This window comes from Letharia lupina (genome assembly GCF_014066315.1).
Source record: "Letharia lupina isolate WasteWater1 chromosome Unknown contig_11, whole genome shotgun sequence".
In the NCBI taxonomy this organism is placed as follows: Eukaryota; Fungi; Ascomycota; class Lecanoromycetes; order Lecanorales; family Parmeliaceae; genus Letharia; species Letharia lupina.
The window spans coordinates 514,915-542,741 of NW_023502980.1; the positions used below are offsets into that span (position 1 = coordinate 514,915).

The 27,827-nt window shown below is 47.7% G+C and overlaps 8 protein-coding genes across 8 annotated transcripts; 5 read left to right on the forward strand and 3 right to left on the reverse strand.

Moving 5' to 3' along the window:
• Positions 1–5,903: 5,903 nt before the first annotated feature.
• HO133_000719 (uncharacterized protein) lies at positions 5,904–6,738 on the reverse strand (the record flags this gene model as incomplete). The annotated part of the gene is made up of 2 exons (XM_037291656.1): positions 5,904–6,530; positions 6,592–6,738. 2 exons carry the CDS (start codon positions 6,736–6,738, stop codon positions 5,904–5,906), a joined length of 774 nt encoding a protein of 257 aa, XP_037152018.1.
• A 1,170-nt stretch (positions 6,739–7,908) lies between these two features.
• On the forward strand, positions 7,909–8,811 carry HO133_000720 (uncharacterized protein; the record flags this gene model as incomplete). The annotated part of the gene is made up of 1 exon (XM_037291657.1): positions 7,909–8,811. The coding sequence occupies one exon, from the start codon at positions 7,909–7,911 to the stop codon at positions 8,809–8,811; it is 903 nt and encodes a 300-aa protein (XP_037152019.1).
• A 4,077-nt stretch (positions 8,812–12,888) lies between these two features.
• HO133_000721 (uncharacterized protein) lies at positions 12,889–15,271 on the forward strand (the record flags this gene model as incomplete). The annotated part of the gene is made up of 2 exons (XM_037291658.1): positions 12,889–12,908; positions 13,066–15,271. The coding sequence occupies 2 exons, from the start codon at positions 12,889–12,891 to the stop codon at positions 15,269–15,271; spliced, it is 2,226 nt and encodes a 741-aa protein (XP_037152020.1).
• A 515-nt stretch (positions 15,272–15,786) lies between these two features.
• On the forward strand, positions 15,787–18,080 carry HO133_000722 (uncharacterized protein; the record flags this gene model as incomplete). Its single annotated transcript, XM_037291659.1, has 6 exons — positions 15,787–15,819; positions 15,888–15,915; positions 15,967–16,073; positions 16,128–16,709; positions 16,762–17,027; positions 17,087–18,080. The coding sequence occupies 6 exons, from the start codon at positions 15,787–15,789 to the stop codon at positions 18,078–18,080; spliced, it is 2,010 nt and encodes a 669-aa protein (XP_037152021.1).
• A 405-nt stretch (positions 18,081–18,485) lies between these two features.
• HO133_000723 (uncharacterized protein) lies at positions 18,486–20,618 on the reverse strand (the record flags this gene model as incomplete). The annotated part of the gene is made up of 7 exons (XM_037291660.1): positions 18,486–19,700; positions 19,753–20,019; positions 20,074–20,203; positions 20,259–20,335; positions 20,390–20,409; positions 20,460–20,500; positions 20,566–20,618. 7 exons carry the CDS (start codon positions 20,616–20,618, stop codon positions 18,486–18,488), a joined length of 1,803 nt encoding a protein of 600 aa, XP_037152022.1.
• Positions 20,619–21,223: 605 nt separating this feature from the next.
• On the forward strand, positions 21,224–23,465 carry HO133_000724 (uncharacterized protein; the record flags this gene model as incomplete). The annotated part of the gene is made up of 8 exons (XM_037291661.1): positions 21,224–21,286; positions 21,346–21,451; positions 21,514–22,157; positions 22,215–22,329; positions 22,382–22,526; positions 22,577–22,677; positions 22,730–23,067; positions 23,127–23,465. 8 exons carry the CDS (start codon positions 21,224–21,226, stop codon positions 23,463–23,465), a joined length of 1,851 nt encoding a protein of 616 aa, XP_037152023.1.
• A 529-nt stretch (positions 23,466–23,994) lies between these two features.
• Positions 23,995–24,897, reverse strand: HO133_000725 (uncharacterized protein; the record flags this gene model as incomplete). The annotated part of the gene is made up of 3 exons (XM_037291662.1): positions 23,995–24,321; positions 24,372–24,685; positions 24,741–24,897. The coding sequence occupies 3 exons, from the start codon at positions 24,895–24,897 to the stop codon at positions 23,995–23,997; spliced, it is 798 nt and encodes a 265-aa protein (XP_037152024.1).
• Positions 24,898–25,223: 326 nt separating this feature from the next.
• On the forward strand, positions 25,224–27,577 carry HO133_000726 (uncharacterized protein; the record flags this gene model as incomplete). Its single annotated transcript, XM_037291663.1, has 4 exons — positions 25,224–25,247; positions 25,298–25,771; positions 25,823–25,909; positions 25,976–27,577. The coding sequence occupies 4 exons, from the start codon at positions 25,224–25,226 to the stop codon at positions 27,575–27,577; spliced, it is 2,187 nt and encodes a 728-aa protein (XP_037152025.1).
• Positions 27,578–27,827: the final 250 nt, after the last annotated feature.

Below are 27,827 nucleotides of genomic sequence, written 5' to 3' on the forward strand. Positions count from 1 at the left end.
CTCAGGGATTGGCTGCCTTAGCCACGAAAAATTACTACCTCGGCATGCTAGGTATTAATCCGCATCCCACCAACTTCACCACATTCTACGAGCCGCAGGTTAGTCCCTGTCTTCTCTGAAACAGTCAAATGATACACCGAGCTTCTCATATGGACATTCGGCTGAGGCAAAGTACCGTAAGGACAAGAGACGCGATCGATAGCTTATTTCCCGCTGAACGATGCCAGGCTCGAACCAATCATTTGGAAGACTGACCTTCCGGCTACGATGCTTCGAAACTCGCCCCTTCTAACGTCTCTGTTCAAATGGGGTCTGATATATCACGTGACCTGGTGGTTTCAGCGACAAAACTCTGAAGACCAACACGGTCCTTTCAGAAAGCATTCCGACTTTCGTTGATTCCTCGATCCCACACATCGGGTTGCCTTGCGAATCTTGCACGCTTTTTTAAGACGCCTTTGGAATCACCTATGGTGGGAAAATAGTATCTCATCGCCAATTACGACAACGCCAACTCCTCCATCTCTCAGAGTGTCTGGACAGAAGACAGCGTCAACGCCATATCGCCACCAGCGCAAGTCGTGGCGATTGCTCCAGTCAACGGCATATCCGGATAGGCAACGGCCACAGGCACTATTACACCACACCCAGGTCTCAAAATCTCGACTGGAGCGAGTTCAGGCATCGTCATGTCTGCCGCCTTTCTTCGCATCATCGCAGCGAGCACGTCTTTTGTCATTGCACGAAAACGCCGCAGAAGGAAGAGAAAGGCGGACTCGAAAAACAGAAAAAGACGTCGACCCTTTCAAAAGCCGAACTGGACGGGAAGGGCAAAATCCTGGGGGAACTTAATAGTCCAGACAAAGAAGTGCCCGAAGTAGACCTTTCATCAAAGATGGAGATGCAAGGCGGTGATGTCTGCCTATCAGCGTTCGACAAATAAAGAGCCGAAGTCGAAGGGAGCAACGTAAGTGCTGGGTTGAAAGGAGATGCGCTTGTCGCGGTGGACGTGTGTACGAGACCAGTAGGACTGGCCGATTTGGATTAAATCAGGGCATGCAAATTTGGACGCCAGCCTCAGTAAAAATAAAGCGGGCTCGGCTGTGGATATATATTGGCTATTTTTCGTTACCGAAGGCGTGAAGTATCGCCACCTAGCTGATTGACAGTTTTGAAAATCACATCGGTGTCGTGAGGATAGTGTGCTTAGCTATTAGCATAAGGTAGCAGTTTTCCGTAGGGGTGCTATGGCCGGTTCACGAATGGAGAAACAGAGGTAGAGATAGAGATAGAAGTAGTAATAGAAGTAGAAGTAGTAGTAGTAGTAGTAGTAGTAGTAGTAGTAGTAGTAGTAGTAGTAGTAGTAGTAGTAGTAGTAGTAGTAGTAGTAGAAGTAATAGTAGTAGAAGTAGAAGTAGTAATAATAATAGTAGAAGTAGAAGTAATAGTAGTAGTAGTAATAATAGTAGTAGAAGTAGAAGTAGTAGTAGTAGTAGTAGTAGTAGTAGTAATAGAAGTAGAAGTAGTAATAGTAATAATAATAGTAATAGTAGTAGAAGTAATAGTAGTAGTAGTAGTAATAGTAGTAGAAGTAGAAGTAGTAATAATAATAATAGAAGTAGAAGTAATAGTAGTAATAGTAATAATAGTAATAGAAGTAGAAGTAATAATAGTAATAGTAGTAGTAATAATAATAATAATAGAAGTAATAGTAATAATAGTAGAAGTAGAAGTAGAAGTAGTAGTAGTAATAGTAGTAGAAGTAATAATAGTAATAGTAATAGTAGAAGTAGAAGTAATAGTAGTAGTAGTAATAATAGTAGTAGAAGTAGAAGTAGTAGTAATAGTAGTAGTAGTAATAGTAATAGTAATAGTAATAATAATAATAGAAGTAGAAGTAATAGTAGTAGTAGTAATAGTAGTAATAGTAGTAGAAGTAGTAGTAGTAATAGTAATAGTAGTAATAGTAGTAGTAATAATAGTAGTACTCGTACTATTTAGAAGTAAGTTCTTTAATAGAGCGAGGATATTAATAGATTAATCGATATTCGGCTAAGTGAAAGGATTTATTAATATTCTCGCTCTATTAAAGAACTTACTTCTAGATAATATAAATAGAAGTAAAAGTAGAAGTAGAAGTAGTAATAATAGTAGAAGTAGAAGTAGAAGTAGAAGTAGTAATAGTAATAGTAATAGTAATAGTAGTAATAGTAGTAGAAGTAGAAGTAATAATAATAATAATAGAAGTAGAAGTAATAGTAATAGTAGTAATAATAGTAATAGAAGTAGAAGTAGTAATAATAGTAGTAGTAGTAATAATATAAGTAGAAGTAGTAATAATAATAGTAGAAGTAGAAGTAATAATAGTAGTAGTAATAGTAGTAATAATAGTAGAAGTAATAGTAGTAGTAGTAATAGTAGTAGTAATAGTAGTAGTAGTAATAGTAGTACTCGTATTATTTAGAAGTAAGTTCTTTAATAAAGCGAGAATATTAATAGATTAATCGATATTCGACTAAGTAAAAGAATTTATTAATATTCTCGCTTTATTAAAGAACTTACTTCTAGATAATATAAGTAGAAATAGAAGTAGAAGTAGAAGTAGAAGTAATAATAATAATAGAAGTAGAAGTAGAAGTAATAGTAGTAATAGTAGTAGTAATAGTAATAGTAGAAGTAGAAGTAGAAGTAATAATAGTAATAGTAGAAGTAGAAGTAATAGTAGTAATAGTAATAGTAATAATAAAAGTAGAAGTAATAGTAGTAATAGTAGTAATAGTAATAGTAATAAAAGTAATAGTAGTAGTAGTAATAATAGTAGTAATAGTAGTAGTAGTAATAGTAGTACTCGTATTATTTAGAAGTAAGTTCTTTAATAAAGCGAGAATATTAATAGATTAACCGATATTCGACTAAGTAAAAGAATTTATTAATATTCTCGCTCTATTAAAGAACTTACTTCTAAATAATACGAGTAGAAATAGAAGTAGAAGTAGAAGTAGAAGTAGAAGTAGAAGTAGAAGTAGTAATAGTAGTAGAAGTAGAAGTAGAAGTAGTAGTAGTAATAATAGATAAAGTAGTAGTAATAATAGTAGAAGTAGAAGTAGTAATAATAATAATAGAAGTAAAAGTAATAGTAGTAGTAGTAATAATAGTAATAGAAGTAGAAGTAGTAATAGTAATAGTAATAATAATAGTAATAGTAGTAGAAGTAATAGTAGTAGTAGTAGTAATAGTAGTAGAAGTAGAAGTAGTAATAATAATAGTAGAAGTAGAAGTAATAGTAGTAATAGTAATAATAGTAATAGAAGTAGAAGTAATAATAGTAATAATAGTAGTAATAATAATAATAATAGAAGTAATAGTAATAATAGTAGAAGTAGAAGTAGAAGTAGTAGTAGTAATAGTAGTAGAAGTAATAATAGTAATAGTAATAGTAATAATAGTAGTAGTAATAGTAATAATAATAATAATAGTAATAGTAGTAGTAATAGTAATAATAGTAATAGTAGTAATAGTAGTAGTAATAGAAGTAGAAGTAGTAATAGTAATAATAGAAGTAGAAGTAATAGTAGTAGTAGTAATAATAGTAATAGAAATAAAAGTAGAAGTAATAGTAGTAATAGAAGTAGAGATAGAAGTAGAAGTAGAAATAAAAGTAGAGGTAGAAGTAAGAGCTGAGTAAAAAGAAAGTAAAAAGCACCGTAATATCATTAGAAACTATTAAAATTACTTCTGATTATCGAATAATCCACTTATTTACCCCTGTAGCCCTATTTTCAGCCCTACCATAAGTAGAATCACATCGACTTATGACTTGCTACTCTGAACCAGCAAGTACACTCCATAAGTCACTTATTTCGTATCATATACACGCTCTAGAGTAGCCTCTTATACATATAACGCGCTATCCTTTATCAAGCCCAATCCTCCAGTAACGCCATGGCCAGAAAGACGCCTAAACGCGCCCTTACAGACGCCTGCGTCAGACATCAGACATCTATTTACCAAGCAGATGATCGAGGCCCTAGACAGCAGCGACTCCAGCACCTCTAACTCGGAGGAGGATCTCGTGATGCAGACATTGTTGAATACGACCGGGAAACGCACTAGGCATGGTCGCTATAATAAGGAAGAGGAAGATATAACGGCCGACCCCTCTTCAAGAATATCTTCAAGTTAAGAATCTAGTAGCCCTAGATCGAATGTAGTTAGCACGGTATTCCAGTTACGAGTCTATTACTCAATGGATTCAGAAAGTTACTATCTAATAGTAGGGTGCTATCAAACAACAAGTAGCTTATTAGACTTTTAGAAAGTCCATTATTCGATAATCAGAAGTAATTTTGATAGTCCCTATTGTATCAGCGCCATTAGAAATCGAATCTAATACGAACTAGGTAAATGCCTCTAATAACATAAAGTAAGGTACCTTACCTTAGGTACGTGTAATGCGTTAGTCCCAAGTTGTCCTAGTGCATCAGCAAGATTTTTTTGGTCAAATTGATCTTGCCAAGCCATGCCAAGATCCTCCGAAAGTCCTTCACGAAGCCCTCGATATTCCCTGGAATGGCTGCGTATGATTTCTCTTCTTATGTAGCGCTGTTGAAGATATAAAAATTGCTCGAAGATCAGGCTTTGTCTAAGGAACCATCGAGAGATGAAAGGCTGGACCGAGCTTTTATGCCAAGGTTGCATAAATGAGACATTGTCCAATCACCCAAAGTACTTCCAAGACCCTTCGTTGCTTTTGCAGGCATTCTTCATTCTGTCTGCTTCTACGGTAAAGGGTCTATTCCACAGGCGTACTTCATCTCTGATGTTTACATGTCCAGGTCTTGTTGCTGAACAGCATTCCTGCTGTCAGGGCACGCTACATTGCATACGGTTCGCGAGCAATACCAGTCAAGAATAGTGATCAGTGTCAGCATGAAACCAACAAACCTGCTGAGAAACTTAACGCAAACGCGAGTAAGACACTGGAATGGCTTCTCGAGCGTTTAGATGCTATACAGGTGCCTCATAGATGGTTCCAACATTTCTATATTATCTCCGTGTGCTCTTCCCTGTTCTGGGGGGTGCAAATTCTTGCGAAAGGTTCTGTGCTGGAGATGCTATGTCGGAGCGTAAGGCCCAACACTCAAGCCAACGGCATGACAGTGGATCAGGTTGTCTTGACTTGGTCTCTTGTGACCGTACAAGGAATTCGGAGGCTTCTCGAGACTAGTTTTCCCGTCAAGTCATCCAGGTCGAAGATGTGGTTCGTCCATTGGCTGCTTGGCATAGCATTTTATCTGGCTCTAGGTGTTTCGTGTTGGATCGAAGGAGCAGGTATGTCGCATCACCCTGTAGTATCATTCGCGAAGCACTGATGGCTTTCATCAATCTTGACTAAGCAACCGTCTCCAGACGCCTTGCTCTCCGCAGAACCGATCACCTCCAACATCTCCCTCTCCGCACTATCTCTAAAAGCAATCATCGGCATTCCAATCTTTATACTGGCGTCCGGTGTACAGCATGACTGCCATGCTTATCTCGCTTCGTTACCAAAGTACACACTCCCGGTACACCCTATATTTCAGAGCTTTATCTGCCCTCATTACACAATGGAATGTCTGATCTATTTGTCTTTGGCTTTCGTAGCTGCGCCTAAGGGTGCTTTGATCAACAGGACAATGTTTACTGCATTTGTCTTTGTATCAGCTAACTTGACGGTGAGTGCGACGACGAGTAAAAAGTGGTATGAGCGGAAATTTGGGAAAAATGCGGTGGCTCACAGATGGATCATAGTACCTGGCCTGTACTGAGATGCATTCAACGAGCTTGGGCCAAATATTCCGCCAAGTCTTATGTAAGGAAGAGCAGAAAGTTTCCCATTCCGACCAGTTGGTGCCCTTGTGTCTTCACCTGTTTAGAATGCCGAAAGCTTTCCCAAGCTTCTTAACCCGTATCACATCCCTGAAAGTCAAACTAACCCTCGGCTCCCTAGCCGCCTGGCCTCCTGCAAAAGGCGTCCTGTCTCCCAACAAATTCCAGTTGGCAATGCTGCTCTCGCCCAGAACCTCGTCAATCTTCACCTCGCTGATACCGTGCAAACAGTCAGTGTAAAGCTCTCCAGTCGTAATCAGTAGACTTCTTGGCTCTTGCAATACCCTCCAGCGTGGCATATCCTGCGACTTTTCGCCCATTGTATTGTTCTTCTTCGCCTTGATATCCAGAATAATATGCGACCCCAAGCTCACAGTTGCTACAACAGGGTAGTAGGCGTCGCCATCCTCGTGGGCGTGGATGCCTTGACCGGGCAAATACTCATTGATCAAGCAATGATTTGGTGTGCCGTGTGGAGAATTATGGAAAATGCTGTCGATTAAATCGACAGGCAGGGACAGTAGGCGCGGTACTACAGGATCTCGCAGCCATGTGGGGAGGGGGGCGGCGAGGAGGGTGTTCGTGGGCGAGAGGGGCGATGGGTGGGCTTGAAGACGGCGATGGGCGAGGGTTTTCCAAGTTGGCAAGGGAGCATTGTTGATCTGGCAAGGTCAGGAGCTGCTAGTGTCGTAGAAATGAGAAGCCAAAAGCCGGAGAACTTACTTTCTGTAGGAGATGTGCCTCTTCAGTCTCCGTGATGAAGTTGGGAACGTAGTAGCCCGAGGCTGGCAGTGAGGGGATCAGAACCTCTTGGAGGCTGGCTGGTAGAGAACAGTCATACATGCTGACTGGTGAAGCGTCCTGTGGCATCTTGTCAGCATGATCACGGAGAGCATGGAGTGTGGCATGTCACAGTACACAGATGGTCGGTGTTTTGAGCTTCGAGCCGAGGATATTCGCACAGCCCTAGGCTATTTCAACACCCTACTAGCCACAACGATAGAGACTCACCCTCGAGTAGACAGTCTCCTTTTAAGTAGATTGATAGTCTCAGTATAAGTTATGTTCTTTGGCCTTTCAGACTGCTGAGTCCTGGATGACCTCTACTGCGAAGACAGTCATTCTCTACAAAGGGTTGTCAAGCATCAGCATCTTTGGGCGAGTGGTATTTGCCTACGTCTGGAGTTCCGCCCACTTCCTCGACGACTCGTTCTGTTTGGAGGATTCGCCACTATGCAGCGTGCATCACCGAGTCGCTTATTCCTCTCTGCTCACTGGCTTGATTCACCGCCAGCACAGTCGATTTGCAGCCACACATCTTAAGACAAGTCGAAAAGAGTTTCCCCCAAAACTCACGACGAGCATCGCCGCACCTCACCCCCATCAGGCTGTGATACGATGCGGCACATGGCTCGTGACACATATTGGGTTGGCCCCCTAAAATTGTTTGTGAGTAGACGATGCTGCGGTCGCAGATATTTACTGACCATTTCTTCAACCATTACAGCTATCCTTTATGGTCACTGCAGTCGGACTTGGTTCTCTCATCACTCAAGCGAGTGCTATCCAGGACCGTTTAGACCCATACCATACCTCTCGGACTGAGGAGCACTTGGGAAATTGGATCAAGCGTCAGCCCAAGAAGGCATGGAATCGACTTGCGCAGCCCACACCGATCGGTCCTTTCATGTATGCAAAGCTCACTGATGGGTTCCGTGGTTTCAATGTCATCGGCGTTAGCAGACTCCCGCTGGAGAAGCCTGGAAAAGCCAGCTGGACCGCTCTTCTTGCGATTTTTCACCAGCGAGCACCGTCTCCAGTCTACGGGGCAGACACTAAGACCGAACTTGCTACTGAGCATTGGAGAAAAGGCCGACTTCCTGCACAATTACTATTGAACCCGATTTGTGCCCCCGTCAAGAACTACAGTCATGGGCATCTCTGCAGGCTCGTCCTCTCACACGTCATGGTTCGACAACGTGCATCGTGATCTCCCGCACTACGCTGATCACGATCCTTGCTCTCTGCAATGGCCGAACAATGTTCCGCTACAGTGACGCTAGCGGTCACCGGGCCTCGTATGCCTCATATTGTGGGCACTTCTATATCGAATGGCCTCTGGGTGCCGCTGCCGTCGTGCAATTCCACCCTCACGACTCTCATGACACATCGACAGACGTCTATCCTTTGACGTTCCGGGTGCGAGTGAGCAAATGTGTCCAGATGATGGCCGGAGTCATCACCTCGGCCGACGGGACGTCATTCCAATGTGATTTCCCAGGTCGAAAGCCACCTGCAACCTGGATCTTAGAGTATCAGCGCAAAGGATTTCCAGGCGCACATGGAAGCCGGCATCTATACAATCTTATGGGCGGCAAGGTCTACGACGCCGACTTTCTCTTGGCCCGACGAATGGATGAAGAGCGTCCGTCTGGTGCCATTGATCTTCGTTTGCCGAGTACAGAGCAAAACATTCAAGTATCAATGCTTGTTCCAACGATGGAACAAGAAATACTGGAACATACATTGGATTGCTTGCCTTGGTCTTCTCTGTCGTGGTCTATCCACCGCGGTCTTCGCGACATTCTTGTTGCCTACGCAAAACCGACAATGGACGAACTCCGTCCAAACATAGCATCAAGGCTTCGTGAATTTATCAACGAGCAGCCACAGCGGCTTGAAGCAAATGGATGGTCGGCGGAGTTCGTCAGAGGGGCTATGGCTGAACTCGCTGCCAGCTCTGTTCTCGCCGGTAGTGGGAACTCTGGAGATTCCGTGAGAGTGGTGACAGATGCCGCGTTACTTCTCTCAGACAAAGATTCGTCAGTACTAGACGAGACGAATTTTTGGAGAAAGTTGACACAGTTTGAGCAAAGGATCGGCGCTATCAACGAGTGCAATCATCGCGCTTACGAAGTTTTTTGTGTTGGAATGGAGCAATGAATTCGATTATCAGATGTACCATGACTACCTCCGGAGCTACTATTTCATTAACCTTGACCCAAGACATCTGCTCTTTCTTTGGCGCCAGCATTCACTCATCCTGCTTTGCAAATATGATGATGAATGAGGATCTACCTACTAGAAAGCAAGGGTTCCGACTTGTGTTCACGCCGAAGTTCCCAATCGTGGACACGTCCGACCTACTTTACGTCTTACATCTCATGGCTCCACTGCGGGCACTGTGATCTCTCGTGTACACTTTCATTAGGATCGAATGATGTTCCGTAGCCATAATGCCAGCGTGTAGGTTCCAATCATGGCGCGAAGAGCGTCGAGACCCACCATCTCCGTACCATGTGGCTCAATCAGTATCCCTCATACGCAATTTCAACTCATCGTCCCCATCACAATGACCAAGGCACACTTATTGCCTCGAATCTCTAGCCTACGGCAAAATTCGCTGAGGTCGGGGTCCAGATCCATCACAGCTCGCTAATTTGCTTGAGGCTGGCCTGTCTTATGAAACCATCCACAAGCTTCAGAATTCTTTATTACGTATCTCTTCCCAGCATTTGAACATGCTCAGGTTTGCTTCATGACATTGAGATTTCCAAAAGAGCGCACGTGATTCATGACACGGTAGGATCCCAATATCAGTAACGGTACAAGGTATTGACTGTTCTATCTGTCTGCCATATCATACTATGCCGAACCGACTGACTAGAGCCTGATAAGATGGTGCAAGGCTGGCGATCTTGTTATCGAGCTACCATCCTTCTGGATCCAACCCGTGACAATCCAGCTCGTTGAGACGCGTTCTCGGACAATATTCAGTCTTTGTAGAGAGACCTATGATGGTCTGAGCCAAATAGGATCGTGACCGCAGGTACTATTGTATGCCTTCTCAGGAGAAGGCTAGGATGCATACACTTCTCTTTTGCGCCTTCCCCAATACTTTCTCTCGCTGATCTTTTCCCCCACATTCTTTCGATGCTAGGCTGGATGTCTAATCAGGTCTAATTCCTGAGAGCATGGATATACATCAGCTCCTCCATCTCCGCTATTGAAGATCAACATGAGCCCAGAGGCATCTTGGATCTCCCGTCAAAACGCTACTCTTTCCAAAAAGATTTCATCTCCAAAGTGGTCAAGATCTCGTCTCTCAAAAGACGATGTCCGCCCCATTCAAGCGGTCTCATCGAATCTTCACAGCGGTATCCTCTGGGCGCAGTCCCGCAACATGCAGCACTCTGTAGTCAAAAAACTTCATAATCGATTATGCATTTTCATGACTGCAGCATATGTATTTCTCCACGTCTAAGCGAGAGGCTAAATTCTTCAAAAACATTGTCAAGTCAACGATAGACTGGATCCTACCCTTCCGCGTCTTTGCTGACGATTTCACGATGGCTTGCATGAGGCACGGCGTAGAGTCTTATGTGTCCTATATTACAATGAGTTGAAGGGCGCAGACCAGGTGAACTTTCAAAAATAATTCTGAGATGCACCTTTCTTTGACTACTTTCTCAGCGTATCTGAACTAAGCTACCGCTCTTGTAAAGATGGCCAGTCTAACGCATAGCGAAATGCAATATCTACTTGCTCACGCCTCAAAGGAGCGGCGTGCAAATGTCATCGCCGCCGCTGCAACACGCCTTTGCCTTACGCTCATCGCGGTTGGGTTCAGATTGTTCGCTAGGAGACTGAACAAAACTCCTTTGAGAGCGGATGATAGGATGATGCTTGTCGTGTTGGTAAGAGCGCACCCACGAGATCTTTGAAGCAGCATTAAGTGCTAAAATGTGCCCCCATCTCTCAGCCGTCTACGCAACCTCAAATCTACTCTTGGTCCACTTCGGATTGGGACGTCACTCAATCACACTCAAACACCCAGTGTGTCAACCGCGAACCTCGAAACAGCCTCCGAAGTCCTCTACGACCCGGCGATGATCACCGTTGAGTTCTCTATTTTCCTTCTCTACCACCGCTATTTTCCCAAGTCAAAAGTTTAAGATCGTCCTCTGGACCGTTGCCGCTTTCACCTTGTGCTAAACTATTGCGGGTACTCTCGTCGTCATCTTCCAATGTTTACCAATACGCTCAGATTGGGATTCGAGTATCGAGCCCCGTTGCGTCAATCTCAATGCCGAGCTCATCGCCATTGGTGTGCTGAACTCCATTACGGATTTTTGTACTTCAGGTTTGCCCATCCCGTTTCTGTGGCGGTTGCAAAGCTCCGTGATACATAAAATCCAGCTTGCGGGTATGTTCTCGCCCAGGAAGACTGTAAGTATCAAACACTTCCTTACAGTCCCAAATGGAGACGAAAGAAGCGCGAACCATCATCCCCTCACCACAGATTCCAAATCCAAAGACCCTCAATGACTACCGCTTTGACGCCCCACCCCCTCAGCGTCTGCATAACCAGTATCGTCCGCGTCATCGCCGTCAGCAGCATCTTCCCCACAGACGGCAGCTGGGTAAACACCTACCCGGCCATCTGGGCCTTTCTCGGAACCCCCATCGTCATCGTCAGCGCCTACCTGCCCAGCACTCCGTCGAGCATACAAGTACGCGATCTAAGGCCTCAAATGGCTCATCAAGTACCCTTCCGACCAGATCTCTGGCGATTCGAATGGGGTCGGGCTGACGAAGTCGACATCGCCTTGGCGGAATGGGCAGGTGGCGAAGGAGGGAAAAATTAGCAGGTTGGAGTCCGGTGGGGAGGGTGGGGAGAGGTTGACGTCTCCTATCCTTTGACGCAAGATCCAAGATCAGACCTGCAGGGATGTTACGTTCAAATCAGTTTTATTGTCAAAGTTGCCATGGTTCTCTACTTTCTTTTGATCGTCTACTCGTACCCACTTAGCAAGTCCTCAAATACCTAACATGCATAGGTTGGCAAAGTCTATTCTGGTATGAAAGTCCTTACGTAGACCGTACTCAGAAATTTCGGTGCCACTTCGGCAGAACCAAAGCAATTCAATTAGTACGTCTTCCCCACATAACGACCAATCCTCCGGGTAAACCACTGCCGCCGGTCGGTCTCTTATTCGCTCTCTTCTCTGCGCCTTGCGGGCCAGAGCATGTTCTGGGAAGTATGCCACTTCTCAGGGTCTTTGAGGCTCCAATAAAATTTGCCAGGCAACTCAGGGTCTTTTGAAGGGATCCACAGCCTCGCTGCGTCGCCAGCTAGGATCTGCATGCGGAGAGGCCCATGGCAAATGGAACGCCAATGATTGGCCCCACCACATACATAAATACCGCACGAGCCGCTGAATCAGGGCAAAGTCGATGTGTCCTCGCGTGCTTTGCCTCTCTTAGTGGACGATGCAGTACTGAAGTGGGGGAGTACCCCGCTCGGTGAATCTACTTCCACACCCACACCACAAGACCCCATTCTAGCGAATGCGTCGATCTTATTTGAGTGTATCTGGGGTGATACAGGAGGGAATGCTTTCAGCCAAGCAGGTGCAGGTAGATTATCAAGATGCAACGAGTCTTGCAGAAGTCGGAGGCAAGGCTCTTCTTTCGAACAGCGTCAAACTTGTAGTTTGAAGATGGCAATGCATGCAAGTAGCCAGAAGCTATCGGTGACCTTGGCAGCAAGTACCTATCTTAGACAATGCAGCCTCGTTCCAGGCCCTTGCAGGGAAGCTCCACCACTCTACTTTACCTAGTGAGACTTGGCATCCCATTTTACCCGCAATCCGTAGTCAGCTCTCTCGAATCTCAGCTCTGCTTCTTCTTCTTCTTCTTCTTCTTTTCCTCCTGCTGCAAACCCTCCGTCGTTATTCAAGTTCCCTCCATTCGGGTCATTGCCGATCAAAGGGACTGCGTCGTGTGCTTTTTTGGTCATCTTCCCAATTCACCACGTCCTTCTGCGGGGTCATCTGCACCCTTTATCGATAGCGATAGACGATAACGGAAACGCCAAGCCCGGCATGACCGCGAGACAGCTACCAACACACCCAAGGCTGAGATAAAGGACAGCGAAGATCTTGTGATTTCGCCTGCTGGCATCTCCCAATCGCTCATGGGCCCCCGTTGAGTTGTGAGTGTGCCTGTTTTGCTTTCATGTGCCCATTCTTGAGTCTGTCAGACGGATGCACGGCTGACCCGCTTTTACCCCGCCAGGCCCACACTGTAAGCAGCGAGTACTCAACGGCTTTCAACGTTGGCGAGAAACGCTCGTTGACAGACGAACACATTGCGAGCTTCGCAACTGCGCTAAGAGAAGCGATTGGCCGGCAGTGAATACATCGGAGCTCCAGCAGCTACAGGTGCAAAGGGTGCCAAGGCTGACCGGACCACTTCATTAAACACATCTTCGTTATCGGAGCTCTACAAGATATCTCAGGTGATTTGGGACGAGATGACCGAATCGTCTGGGACGATGACCTCTATCAGCACAAATGGATCACCACTGCCAGGGGGACCGCTTCCGTTCGAGCAGCCACCCAAGCTCAAGGGTCGCAGGCGTCTCTTGCAGAGCCTGCAAAGGATGTCATCCTCTCAGTCGCTGGCTTCGATGCGCCGAGCTCCTCCCACTTCCTATCCAGGTGGAAGCAAAGGTTCAATGTCCTGCGTATCCTTATCATCCTCCAACTCCAGACACGGCCATTCGTATGGGAACTCGTATTCTTCCACCCGTTCCGGTGCTTTCTCGACCGCACCAACTTCAGTAGCAAGTACTCCTGGTCCAGAGAATCAGAACTTCGATTCCGGAACTCGGATTCGATGTCTGGACAGTGAGCTTGCTGGTCATGCTTCACCTATGCCGAAAAGTGTACCTTTACCGGCAGACATGCGGGCGGGCACAAAAGAAGCAATGTCCGCTGTCACATCAGGGATGGCCGGTGTATTTGAGGATTATTTCTCGAAGCCGATAGTCCGTGTAAAGGAGCTTCGCAAGAGGAGGAATATCAACTTTTGGGGTGAGATGCCTCAAGAATTAGCAATGCACATACTCCAATTCCTGAGACCAAGGGAGATCGTCAAGTGCTCGGCGGTCTCAAGAAGGTGGCATAAGATGTGCTTTGATGGACAGCTCTGGAGTAATCTCGACACCCAGGAATACTACCAAGACATACCTGCGGCTTCGTTGAGCAAAATCATGGAAAGAGCTGGACCTTTTGTAAGAGATCTCAACCTGCGAGGCTGTGCACAGATGCCGGAAAGCTGGGGCAAAGACGGCCAAAATATAACAGACGCTTGCAGAAACTTGGAATACTTCTCTCTCGAGGGCTGCCGTATTGACAGGAGCTCAGTGCATTACTTCCTTCTTCGGAACCCACGGCTCATGCACATCAACCTCTCAGGCATGAAAGGTCTCAGTAATTCCGCACTTAGGATCATCGCTCAAAATTGTCCACAGTTGGAGCATCTCAACATATCTTGGTGCCAGAATGTTGATTCAAGAGGTCTGATCAGGATCGTACAGTCATGCTCTCGACTCAAGGACCTACGAGCCGGAGAGGTCAAAGGCTTCAACGATCAAGCACTCCTTCTTGAGCTATTCACTCGCAACACTCTTGAAAGATTATTCCTTGATCATTGTGTCGAGCTTGACGATGAGGCCCTTCAGGTACTGATTCAAGGTGTCGACCCTGAAATCGATCCTTTGACTGAACGGGCTGTGGTTTCGCCTCGAAACTTTCGTCATCTCGATCTCAGCCGATGTTCGCAACTCACCGACAAAGGCGTCAAATGCCTGGCAGGCAACATGCCGAGTCTCTGTGGTCTTCAGCTCTCTTTTTGTGAAGAATTGACCGATGATGCCCTTACGGGAATACTCGATTCAACTCCACATATGACCCACCTGAATCTGGAGGAAGTTGACCACCTTTCCAATAGCACCCTCCAGAACCTTGCTAAATCTCCATGTGCTCCACAACTTCAGCACCTCAACGTCAGCTATTGCGAAAATCTAGGCGATAGCGGCATGCTCCAAGTCATAAAGTCTTGCCCCAAGCTTCGTACTGTCTTTATGGACAACACCCGCGTCTCGGACCTCGTCCTGACAGAAGCCGCAGCGCAAATCCGCATCCGTGACCGTATCAACCCTTTGGCCACGAATGCTCCCCCAACCATCGGTCTCCGTCTAGTCGTCTACGACTGCCAAAATGTCACGTGGACCGGCGTCCGCGAGGTTCTCTCCCGCAACACCGAGCCCAACAGACGAGAAGTTGTCTCTCTGAAATGCTTTTACGGGTATCAAGATACTGTCAATGAGCATATGAAGAGGGTGCTGAAGGGTGAAGCGAAGGCCGCAAGTAGGTTGGAAAGAAAATGGGCGGATTACATGGTTGCGAGTGAGGAGGCTGGTGCACAAGGAGCTGGGGCCAGGAGAAGAAGGCGGAGGTTAAGGGAGGCGGCAATGGTGCATGCGGATGAGGAGGAGGGAGGACCCAGGAATGGAAGGAGAAGGGCGAGGAGTGGAGGGTGTGCTATTATGTGAGAAGAGAGGAATGCTGCAGTAGGGTTTGATGGTACATGTTGAGAATAACGGAACGAAACGACTATACGCATTGATGGTTATGGACATGCATGGACGGATGGCTGGTGGAATACTGGCGTATCGAGTACAACAATTTCCCATTCTCTTTTGCTTTCTGTTGACAGCTAGGAGATTGATAACGGGACTTCATCAAGGTACATTCACCGGCGCACCTGTCTCCACATCGTTTCATAGACAACGTCACTTTCAAGTCTTAGAAATCATGCTCATGACATACAGATGTTTCTTGCAAGCTTGAAGATCTCGTGATGTTGGAGAGCCAGGCGATAGAGGCGAGGCGGTCAATTCGCCTCGGCTAGCCCCCCAAAATTAGGGTTGGATGCGGGGCAGTTTTGACTTGCATGTGACGCTCGAATCCAACCGCTCGAGGCGGGGCAGAAAGCTGGTTTTTCTTCCGCCAATTTTTCTACTTGATAACGTCTGACAGGACTCGTTATGAGCGGAAATCTGTAAGAATGGCGGCAACAAGGCAAGAAACATTTTGCACGGTCAGTCAACCCCCTTCCTCGACCATTGGGCGAACATCGCGTCTGGGAACAGAATTGACGTTCTCTAGCTGCTCACGAGCGATGCATACCTGCCTGGTAAGACTGTCAAACCTCTTCAACACATTCAATACTGAAACGTCGTGTCAGGTGCCATGGTTCTTGCACATTCTTTACGAGACAATGGTACTACGAAGCAATTGGCTATCCTCGTCACTCTCGATTCTCTATCTGCCTCAACGCTTGAGGAGCTCAAAGTACATCCCTAAGTCGCTTCCAATGCAGATAACCTTGCTAACCCTTGTTTGCAGACAGCATACGACCACGTCATACCCGTCGACCGTATCACAAACAAGTCTCCGCAAAACCTTTACCTCATGAACCGACCAGACCTCGTCTCCACCTTCACCAAGATAGCCCTCTGGCGGCAGACCCAATTCGACCACATCGTGTACATAGACGCAGATGTCGTAACGCTACGAGCACCTGATGAGCTGTTCAGTAATCCTCCAAGCTTTGCAGCTGTACCGGACATAGGATGGCCGGATTGCTTCAACAGCGGTGTCCTCTCGCTGAAACCCAACATGGGCGATTACTACGCTCTACTGGCTCTGGCACAACGAGGAATAAGCTTCGATGGAGCAGATCAAGGGCTGATGAATACGCACTTCCGGGATTGGCAGAGATTGAGCTTCACGTATAATTGCACGCCCAATGGGAACTATCAATATGTGCCAGCTTACAGGCACTTTCAGAGTCAAATAAATATCGTGCACTACATTGGGAGTAACAAGCCGTGGTTGATTGGGAGGGAGCCAAAAGAAGCGAGTGGAGTGTATGAGGAGTTGCTGGGACGATGGTGGGCGGTCTATGACAAGCATTACAGGACCCCAGTAAGTTGTTCTTGACCTGTGTGAACTGCACGCCGTTAACGAGCTTCAATAGACAACAGCATATATATCAGGCCAAGCACCGAAGCAGTCAAGGACCGTACAGCAATACGTGAAGGGCGAAATGTCTAGCACGGACTACGGTTTCTCCTCGGTACGGTCGCAGGTGGACGGACTTGAGGAGCCAGAAGCTCCTGTCCATACTACCGAGCCGTCGCTGACCGATAAGACCAATCTAGCTGAAGCTATACAGCGAGGAGAGGTCACGCCAACACCTACTGTACAGCAACGACGCTTCTCAGTCGACTGGGACCCCATACAGTGAGCAAGACCAGCACAGTGACCGCTGAAAGGATACTGGCGATACTGACGATGCACAGCAACGCTCCACCGGCTCATTCCCGACCTGAAGCCGCCAACTTCCCCACTGAAACTTACGAAATGTCCGCAGATCGCAAGCTATTTCAAGCACCCAAGAATCCTGAGCCACCAAAGGACATGTACTATCAAATTCCCCCAACCGCGTCAGCGAATGAACGTCCTAAGCCCATCTTCCCTTGGGAAACCACCGCACCCAAACCTACCCGTGTATTTGCAGATGACGCTCCTCGGCCCGCAGCACCCTCAGAAGCCACTCCCTCAGTAACTACCGACGATGACGACGACGAAACCCAAACTGAAACAATGTCTCCCCTAACCCCTACCATGGATTCCAACGACACCGAACCATTCGCTAGCTACACTCGAACCAACGCCTGGGACGACGTGCCTGAAATCGAACGATACATATCTCAATTACCGCAAAATCGACGCGCCAAAGTACAAGTACTCCTAAACAACCCTACTCCCACCGGTGGCCACCAAAGAAACGTAAGCGGCGACGAACCTATGTTCTCCCCTAGTATCCAAGATCCATCACAGCAGCGTCGCCCTAGCATGAAATTAACAGACTTCCCATCCGAAATCGAACGCCCCTCCCTCCCCGTGACCCCAGCTCCAATACGTCGTCCCTCATTCTGGGGCTCGGAGCGCGATGCTGCTGGCGACCTCCCAGGCGCAGAAGGCGTGCCCGACCAGAGCGTGTGGGATCCTGCTGCCAAGCTCGCCGAGCTCCAGCGCCGGCAGTCGGAGATGCTGGCAGAAGGCCCAGCAAGCCCTGGGCGGTTTATTCCGGACAGAGAGTTACTTGGATCGTCAAGTGCGCCGTTGACCGAGGTCGAGGAAGAGGAGAAAGCAGAGGGGGTACCTACAGCTGGATCAACCCAGGGTGCGATGCCAACAGCTTTCCGGACTGTGGACTTTAGCAGGGGAAGTGTATCCCGAGCCCGTGAGGTTGGTGAAGAGACGGTGACGGCGGTACCGGCTGAGTCCTGAGAGCCCTAGACACCGCCAGCCTTTGGTGTTTCATTTCATCTGCATCATTTGTTGTCATCCGAGCTGGTCTGCGCAGATTCCGTCTTCGCTCTCCATCCTCTGCCCATGCAATTATCCTGTTCTCCGCCCTGCTTTTATTACTTTGGCCGAGGCGTGGGCTTTCGTGAGCGACTCACATATGAGCATCTGTTATCATATAGGTTCAGTTTGGCTGGTGATTCTTTTGAAGATACCCTAATTAGCAGCAATGAAGACAGATCGATCCACGCATGTGATGCCTCTGTGATACCTATTTCGTGTGAGTAAAGGATGTCGCGGGGCGATCCAGGCTTCTTAGCAATTAGACGATGAGTCGCTTTCTATATGCAGGGAAGTTTGGTATCGATTTCGCCCTTGCCACATCCATCAAAGGAAGACCTCGATGTTGATCTCCAACGTACTAACGGGATACCTCAACTCGAATTTCTCCAACACACTCGGATGCAGAATGCCAAAGGTCCCAATCACCCTCTCCTTCCCTCCCATCCTCAAATGTATCGCCGCCGCATGCCCAGGCAAGAATGTCTTATCGTCCACCTCGCTAATCCAATACGCGCTATCGCCCAACCCTTTGCCCTCCAACCCCTCCTCACTAGTCATGAAAGCGGACTTCAACATGAGCATGACGCGATCCATGAGCCCGTGTACGATTTCGAAGCCGCTGTTTTTGGAAAGGAAGGCGGCCGCGAAGTGGCGCTCGTTGCGGCTTTTGCGCTCGAGGGCCATGTCTTTGAAGGCTACATCGCTGACTTCGAAAATTTTGATGGGGACGCTGTGGTGTTTGTTTTCCCGTAACGTCTTGAGGAGACCGGGGAGGAGGGATGTGCGCACGACTTGGTATTCCGCCGTTTTAGGGTTGGCCAGTCTGACGGCAGTGGTACCGTCATCGACGCGATTCAAGTGCGCAAAGTTCTCAGCGTGGGAGCAGAGAATGAGAGGTAACACTTCTGACCAGCCTGCCATGGCTGCCTCGAGCCGTACGATATCGCTGAGTTTGTTGATAGCGAGGGGTTGGGCGACGGTGCCTGAGATATTGGGGAAAGCTCGCGGGAGATTGTTGAAGCCATACGCAATGGCGACGTCTTCCATTATATCGGCTTGATGCAGAACATCTGCGCGAGTGGGTGGAACGTGCACGTCTATTAGGTCTTCGGAGGCGGAAGACGGAGAAGCGGTGTAGCACATCTTCCTCAGTAGGGAGCAGATGTCGGAGGCAGAGAGAGAAAGGCCGCAGCAGGAGTTTATATATGAAATTGAGGCTTGTGTTTCGCGTGGAGTGAGGTCGGGAACTTGGCGGGTTTGATGGTTGTGTGGGGATCTAATCTGAATGGGTTCGACCGTGAAGGGCTCCGAGGTGTACTGGGAGAACATGGTAACGATGATGTTGTTCACTATCTCGGCTTTCGTCTTGTCGGTGGCTGTTATGTCGATGAAGACGTTGCGCGTTTTGAGGCTGATTTTGGAGTGGTTGGAATTGATTATTGGAGGCATGGAGCAGACTGTTCGGTTTGCGTCAAGGATGACTGGGTAAACCGGGGAGTCTTTGATTATGTGTAGGTACCGCGAGAGATGTTTGTCGTTCTAATAATGACGATCAGGTCTTATGGTCTAGATCAGTCCATGCCGTACATACCTCATAGAACTTGATCATTTCCACCGCGTTCATGGACTTGGTTTGGTTCAGAGGCACAAACTGTATTTGTTCAGGCGGCAACGCCTCGTACGTGAACGGCCCTCGTATAGTGTCCAGGTCATGCGTCCCGATTGCAACAAGCGTCCTTTGTCGAGCTAAATTCTGGTGTAGCTTATCTTGCAAAGCAATGAAGGACTCATATCGTGCTTGTGTGAATTTGATATTGCGTAGGATGGCCCCGGAAACGTAAGGTCTTATTCTTGACGTCTATTTTGGATTCAGCACTACGTTCTTAAACTCCACCAAAATTCGAACACTGACCTGCTTATGTGCTGTGAGACATTCCAGCTGTCCACCTGCTGGCGCCGCCAGCGCGTACTGAGGCGCATCTCGCTTTCCACGGAAGATGTTGAGCATCAGAGATATCCCCTCAAAACATAGCATGTCATATCTAGGCAAGAAATTCAGCCAAAGATGTTGAGTGAGAGCCCTGCTGCCACTCTGACCTGTTCGCGGGTATCTCGATCTTGAGCTGCGCCGGTTCTTGTTTGCCATTGATCACTGGCCGGTCACTCATTGAAGTCTGATCGAAAGCTTAGCTCAGGATATCGTAGCAGTGATAAAAGTGCGTTTTTACATCTTCATCGAGTTCAATCCCTGAGAGTTGTCAGCAAAAAGTCTCCATTGTGCCCCATGGCTCTGCCTACCAAATTCAAAACAAAGCTCGTCGAACTCTTCTGTGGTGTAACTAGAAATATATTGTATCAGCATCCAGGTGTACAGTCAATTAGTTGACTGAGGTGATTTACCTACTCTTGACCAAGAGCTTCGAAGAGCGCTGCCTTGTCGACAGCTATGGTAGGCATATTGGCGCTACCTGGAAGAAACCGAAGCCTCAACAGTGAATAGGTACTTATGCGGCAGCTCTTGGATTATGCAGCGGGCTCTTCTTGTTGAGCTTGAGTCATGGCCGTGCACAAAAGTCCAGACACTACCTACGGGTAAACGAAATCCATTTGGCGGTAGGGCTGGAATTGCTTGGCGGCAAAGCCTCGTTCACAACATCCAGATTCTGTGCTCAGGGCCAGAACAAGCACAAGCACAAGCCCATGAATAAACACGCTGCAGACAACATTTCCTACACCAATTGCCTGCGACCTGAACTGAAGCTTGGGTATGATACAAGCTCTCAATCCAAAAGGTCAGCGCGAACTCTTTGATCTTGCAGAGCATATACATCGCCCAAGTCTTTTCGACGAACAAGTCCATTCATGAGCTTCCGAATGGGAACAGAGCTAAGCCAGAGCTGACGCTGCGTCCCATGTCCCTAGAATCGTTTTTAATGCCTACACCTAGCAGCAAGTAATCCCATATTCGATAGCCCGAGCAATCACCAGATTGACACGACCTGTCACGAAGACTCGGCCACCCCACTCAGCGATCAGGACTGTAGATCGGGTTATACAACAGTATGGAGGACCAAGGGCAGAACGATCCTCTCTTTCCAATCGCAGTTTTGATCGATGAGCTTAAGGTAAATCGTCTACCTACTACATCTCTTGTCATGGCACCTAAACGTATAACCGTCACCAGCACGACGATGTTCTTCTCCGTCTCAACGCCATACACCGGCTCTCAACCATAGCTCTAGCTCTAGGCGCCGAACGCACAAGAGATGAGCTCATACCATTCCTTGACGGTCAGTGTCCTTAGAGGTTGAGACCGTCGCTCTCACCCAACGCCTTACTGACTTTGCTATAGAATCGGTAGAGGACGAAGACGAGGTCCTTACAGCGCTGAGTGAAGAGCTCGGAGGTTTTGTGGAATACGTTGGCGGTCCAGAATATGGGCACGTGCTCCTATCACCTTTAGAGAACCTCGCCGCAATCGAAGAGCCTCTGGTGCGAGAAAAAGCTGTCGAATCTCTCAACAAGATATGTAAAGAGCTCTCACAGTCCCAAGTTGAAGACCACTTCATTCCTCTCACTGTGCGCCTCTCGAAAGCCGACTGGTTCACCTCAAAGATCTCGGCAACTGGACTTTATAATGTTCCCTACAGCAAAGCAACACCGCCGTCTCAGGAAGGACTTCGCCAGCAATATGGACAGCTGGTACATGATGAAACTCCTATGGTTCGACGGCAGGCCGCGAACAATCTCGCGAAGTTCGTAAAGGAGATGTCACCACAGATAGTCATTGAAGAGATGATACCCCTATTTCAGCATTTGGCCGGTGATGATCAGGATAGCGTTCGGTTGTTGACAGTGGAAATATTGATTTCGATTGCGGAAGTTATACCCAAGGAGCAACAGACGAGTCATGGAACACTTCTAACAGCTTTACGGAGTCTATTTGAGGACAAGAGCTGGAGAGTGCGATACATGGTCGCAGACCGCTTTGAGAAGGTATCAATCATTGATGCCCAAGATGTGAAAGAGAAGGCTGACTTTGACTCGCCACAGATTGCAAAAGCTGTAGATGAAGAAACCGTGACCCGCGATTTGGTCCCTGCATTCGTAAAGCTCCTCAAAGATACCGAAGCTGAGGTCCGCACTGCTATTGCTGGGCAGATTCCAGGTCAATGAATCGATGTTCTATGCCCCGGATATGACGTGCTAATGCGGCCCAGGCTTCTGTCGATTACTTGATCGAGAGACGCTGCTTAACGAAATAATGACTAGCATCGAAGACTTGGTGTCAGACACCTCGCAACATGTACGTGCGGCATTAGGAACGCAGATTAGTGGTTTGGCCCCTATCTTGGGCAAGGAAGAGTAAGCAATCTGTGGATGGCGCCTTCAAATCATAATTGACAAACCTTAAGGACCATTGCACATCTTCTGCCAATGTTTTTGCAAATGCTGAAAGATGAATTCCCTGACGTTCGCCTTCACATAATCTCGAAGCTCGAGCTAGTCAACAAAGGTCTGTCTTCTGTTACCGACCAGTATCTATTACTGGTGCTGATATTTTCTAGTCATCGGTATTGAGCTTCTGTCTCAGTCACTACTTCCGGCCATTGTACAATTAGCCGAAGACAAGCAATGGCGCGTTCGCTTAGCCATTATTGAGTACATCCCATTGCTCGCAGGCCAACTCGGACAGGATTTCTTCGACGATAAGCTGAGCACGCTTTGCATGAGCTGGCTGGGTGACACTGTTTTCTCGATACGGGAAGCAGCTACCAAAAACCTGAAGAAGCTGACTGAAGTCTTCGGAGTTGGGTGGGCGAGCAACGCCATTATCCCAAAGGTCATCGTGATGGGCAAACATCCGAATTATCTCTACCGAATGACCACATGCTTCGCCATCTCGGTATGCATACCTTAAAAACATCTCACTCTCGATCAATGCGGCTAACCTCTTCTATATAGACACTCGCACCAGCTATAGATCTAGAGGTCATCGAAAAGTCCATTCTGCCAATGATGGACAAACTCGTATCCGACGACATTCCAAACATCCGCTTTAATGTCGCCAAATCCTACACGGTCCTCATCGACGTCCTTAAGCATTTGCCCGCCCATGGTACTATCTTCGATCTCGAAAAGTCAGGTCAGACGCTACAACCCTCTTCCGCCGGTCAACATCTTATCCAGCAGCAAATCTTACCGAATCTGGAGAAATTACAACAAGACGAGGACGTGGATGTGAGATATTTTGCGACGACTGCGGCAGGGAGCGTGGGTGATGCTATGGCAACGTCACCTTAGTTAAGGAATGCGAGGTAGCTTGTTTTTCAGGGCAGGCAGGGTTCTTTAGACGCATTGAGGAGATACCTACATAAAATATTGATCGGATTGTTCTGTGCACCGTGATTTGTGCACTTGCAAGGGTGTTTTACCCGTGAGAATAATTGCACTGACTGCTTGACCATAAAAGTGGCCATTTTACGGGATGTTTACCGTTGCATTTACATGTTGCAATCCATCACGAGGGGCATACTGTTTTTCACTATTTCCAGCGTTGATGGGCTAGCTTCTTCTGTGGCTGTTTTGCCTTGAACACCCAAGTACTCTACTAGCATATTACTACCAGAAGCTCGGCCTTAATGCGCCTTCTCTTGCGCATTTACCAAGGCTTTGAAATGTTCGAATGGGTCTTTACTCTTCAAAATCCCTTTTCGTTGATGCAGCTCTATGACAGTGGCAACAGCAATTGAATATTGGTTCCAGCATTCAACTCTGACGGTAACATACCAGCATGCTAAGGTACAAGACCACGACTTCTCCATCTGCTCCTCTACTCCTGACCATAGTCTTCCTTCCCCTCTTCTGTTCCCTGCTCCTGCTGCTCCTGCATCCTCTGCTGCTCCGCTGCCTGTTGCGCTGCAACTGCCTTCGCACCATAGTCCTGGCTCATGGGCTGCACAACCGTCTGTTCTTCCTTTGGCTCGATGATAGTGACGGAGTCTGGCAGGGACTTCTGAGGACCAGACTTGCCTTCGGGATCGGATCCCCGCATGATCTTGACCTTGATACCCAACACACCTTGGCGGAGAAGAACGTGGCGAGTAGCAGAATCGATGAAGTCTTTGGCAGGTTGACCGGAGTGGATCATGAAGCCATCCTATCCTCCCATTAGCATGATTCCTCGTCACCATACAAGACAAAGCATACTGTAAACTTCATGCTCTTAGCCCTGGCAGCCCTCAGCTTCCCCGAAACCACGACCTCACAACCCTTCGCTCCACTCTCCATGATGAACCGCAGCACACCATAGCAAGCTCTCCTCACAGCCAATCCATTGAGCAACTTGTAACGGAGAGATTCGCACTGAGCGACAGCGGAAAGACCACGATTTTGAACCTTGGCGGCGTAGAGGGAGACAGAGTTCTCAGGGAACTTGAAGCGTTTTTGGATAAGAGAGGTCAGTTCGCGGATGCGGCGCCCTTGCTCGCCGAGGACTTCTTGGGTGTGTGTTGCGCGGATGACTATAACTTGGTCAGAAGGAGAGTGGAAAGGCAAGGGACGGGGACAAGGGCGTACTGATGTCAGTCACAGTAGGCGTGACGCGAACCTCGACACCAGAGTATCCTTCCTCTGCCAGCTCACGCTGGAAGAATTCGTTCAATTCGGCGTAGAAAACACCATCTGCCACGAACTTCCTACGCTTGGAAACAGAGGCCCCTGGTACAGAAGTCATGATTGCGGTGCTGTCGGAAAGTTGAGGTTGACCGAGGACGCTGTCGTTGAAGTGTATCGAAATTGTTAGTGGGGTTGCCGTTGTGGAAACTCTCGCTTGGGAGCCAAGCCGCCGCTAAGAACTTCCCTTTTTAAGACCAAGGCTCAAAGGGAAAGGGAATCGCGAACTACGTATGGAATACTTATAATTCGTTTGAAGCCGGCTATTTGAATCAGAGGTTCTTTGTCTTAAGTCTCTCCTTTTCCCAACATTCTAATTGGTGCAGTAAACTTCTCCAATCCCACAAGCTCCACTGTACTATAATGGACAGGCAACCTTAGGTTGAGATGGAGAGAACGCGAATTGCGAAGGTGGCCTTCAGCTTTATAACCTTGCTGGAGACAAAGCTTACCATCTCCAGGTAGACGACGTCAGACTCGTCCGCAGGGGCGAGCAAGTTGAAGGGAATCTACATCTGACACCCCACCACCTCATCTTCTCGCATACGCCTCCTACCGCAGAGGAAGCTAACGCTAGACCTCGAGAACTATGGATCACATATCCAATCATCCATACATGTACTCTACGCCCAGCTCCACCAGCATCCCATCTACCATCTTCGATACGGCTACGATGTAGGGACTTGACTTTTGTCTGCTTCTGCTTCGCAGATGAGAAGAAGGCACGAGACGTATATGATAGCATCAAGGCGTGGACGTGCAAACTGGGAAGGATAGAAAAGTTGTACGCATTCAGCTACCAGCCGCAGCGGCCAGAGAAGGAGGTTAATGGGTGGAATGTGTACGACGCAAGAAGGGAATGGAGAAGATTAGGTGTCAGTGAGAAGAGTACGGATAAAGGGTGGAGGATATCGAACATCAATACAGATTACGCGGTATGTTGGTAGTATCTGGGGAACCCTGAGCCGAGTCTCACAACTGTCTAGTTCTCATCAACATATCCTGCTCTTCTCGCTGTGCCGACATCAATCTCCGACAATACCCTCAATTACGCAGGCAGATATCGCTCGCGTGTACGTCTACCTGTATTAACATACCTACATCCAGTCAACAATTGCTCCATCACAAGATGTGCTCAGCCGCTGGTGGGAGTTCGAGGGAACCGAAGCATCCAAGATGAGAAGCTTTTGCTTGCGATATTCTCCACTTCGCATTCAGATCCCAATTCTTCAGAGCCGCCTTCCAGACCTCGGAGTCCTCAGTCTCTTCGATCGAGCGAAGGTGACATTGGATCACAAGGGTCGGACCCTCCTCCCACAGATCCCGAAACGCTGGAAGATCAGATGATAAATCGGACAGCAAGCGAGGACAAGGATGAGCCAAAAGTGTACGGAGCGCAGCAGCATAATCTTATAGTCGACGCTCGGCCCACTGTGAACGCTTTGGCGATGCAAGCTGTAGGATTAGGCTCGGAAAACATGGACAATTACCGCTTCGCAACGAAGATCTATTTGGGAATTGACAACATTCACGTTATGAGAGACTCGCTGAACAAGGTTGTCGATACACTGAAGGAGTCGGACGTGACGCCCTTGGCACCAAATCGAGAAGCCCTGGCGAAAAGCCATTGGCTTAAGCATATCGGCGGTCTACTTGATGGGGCGGGAATTATTGCTAGACAGGTGGCTCTTCAACATTCGCACGTCCTCATACACTGCTCCGATGGATGGGATCGAACAAGCCAGCTCAGTGCTCTAGGTCAGCTCTGTCTTGATCCTTACTACCGTACTCTCGAAGGCTTCATCGTTCTTGTAGAGAAGGACTGGTTATCATTCGGTCACCAATTCAATCATCGATCTGGGTTCCTGTCGAGCGAAAAATGGTTTCACATCGAGAATGAACGAGTAGGCGGAGATAGCAACAAGCAGCCGAGCTTAGTCGGACACAACAGCGGCGCGGGTCAGGCTCTGGAGAATGCCTTGTTGAGCGCCAAAGGTTTCTTCAACAAGGACAACAAGAGCAAAGACTCTATCGTCGATTCAGATGGCGAAATGCAGCCATACGACGTGTCTCCGACCTCTAAGAGAAGCGCTGCTCCAGGCAAAGGAAGTGGAAGCGACAAAAGCACCACTAAGGTCAAAGAGACTAGCCCAGTCTTCCACCAATTCCTTGACGCTACTTACCAACTGCTCCACCGCCATCCTACTCGGTTCGAGTTCAATGAACGCTTTCTCCGTCGCTTGCTTTACCACCTTTATTCTTGCCAATATGGCACTTTCCTGTACAACAATGAGAAAGAGCGTGTTGACGCCCGTGTCAGTGAGAAGACCCGAAGCGTTTGGGACTATTTTTTATCCCGAAAAGAACAATTCATAAACGAAATATACGATGCAACGATTGACGATAATGTCCGAGGTCAAGAACGACTGGTTCTGCCAGGGACTGGTGAGCTTAGATGGTGGCATGAACTATTTGGCCGGACTGATGCTGAAATGAATGGTCCTACGAGGACCACGAGAAACCGCGCTCAGGGTGACATCCTTGTCGATCCCACAGTGCTCACTGGGATTGAAACAGCTGATAATTCTGTGGGGGCCGGAGCACCAGGGAGAGCATTACCAAATGAAGATGCTTCCTCTTTGTCAGTCTTGGCTGCTGGACTTGGAGGGTTGGGCATAAGCAAGAGCAGAGGGAATGAGCCATCGAGCCTGAAGCGCGAGATGGAAGTTGAGATGCAGTGATGGCTCTCGCAAGTCGCAACTCAACGAGACTATGGTATTCCGAAGCATTTTAGCATTCATAGCGTGCCACTTTACTTCTACGTTGGGATCCCCAATTTAACCAAATGACCAGAATTGAAAATGTGCTTTCCAAGTCAATCGTGATGCCGTAAGGAGAGAGTGAGCGGCCCCTTGAAGGCTCGTTGTATCATTAAACACTAGCGGTAATTTTACTCGAAATTTTAGCGAGCTTGGCGCACACGACAATTCA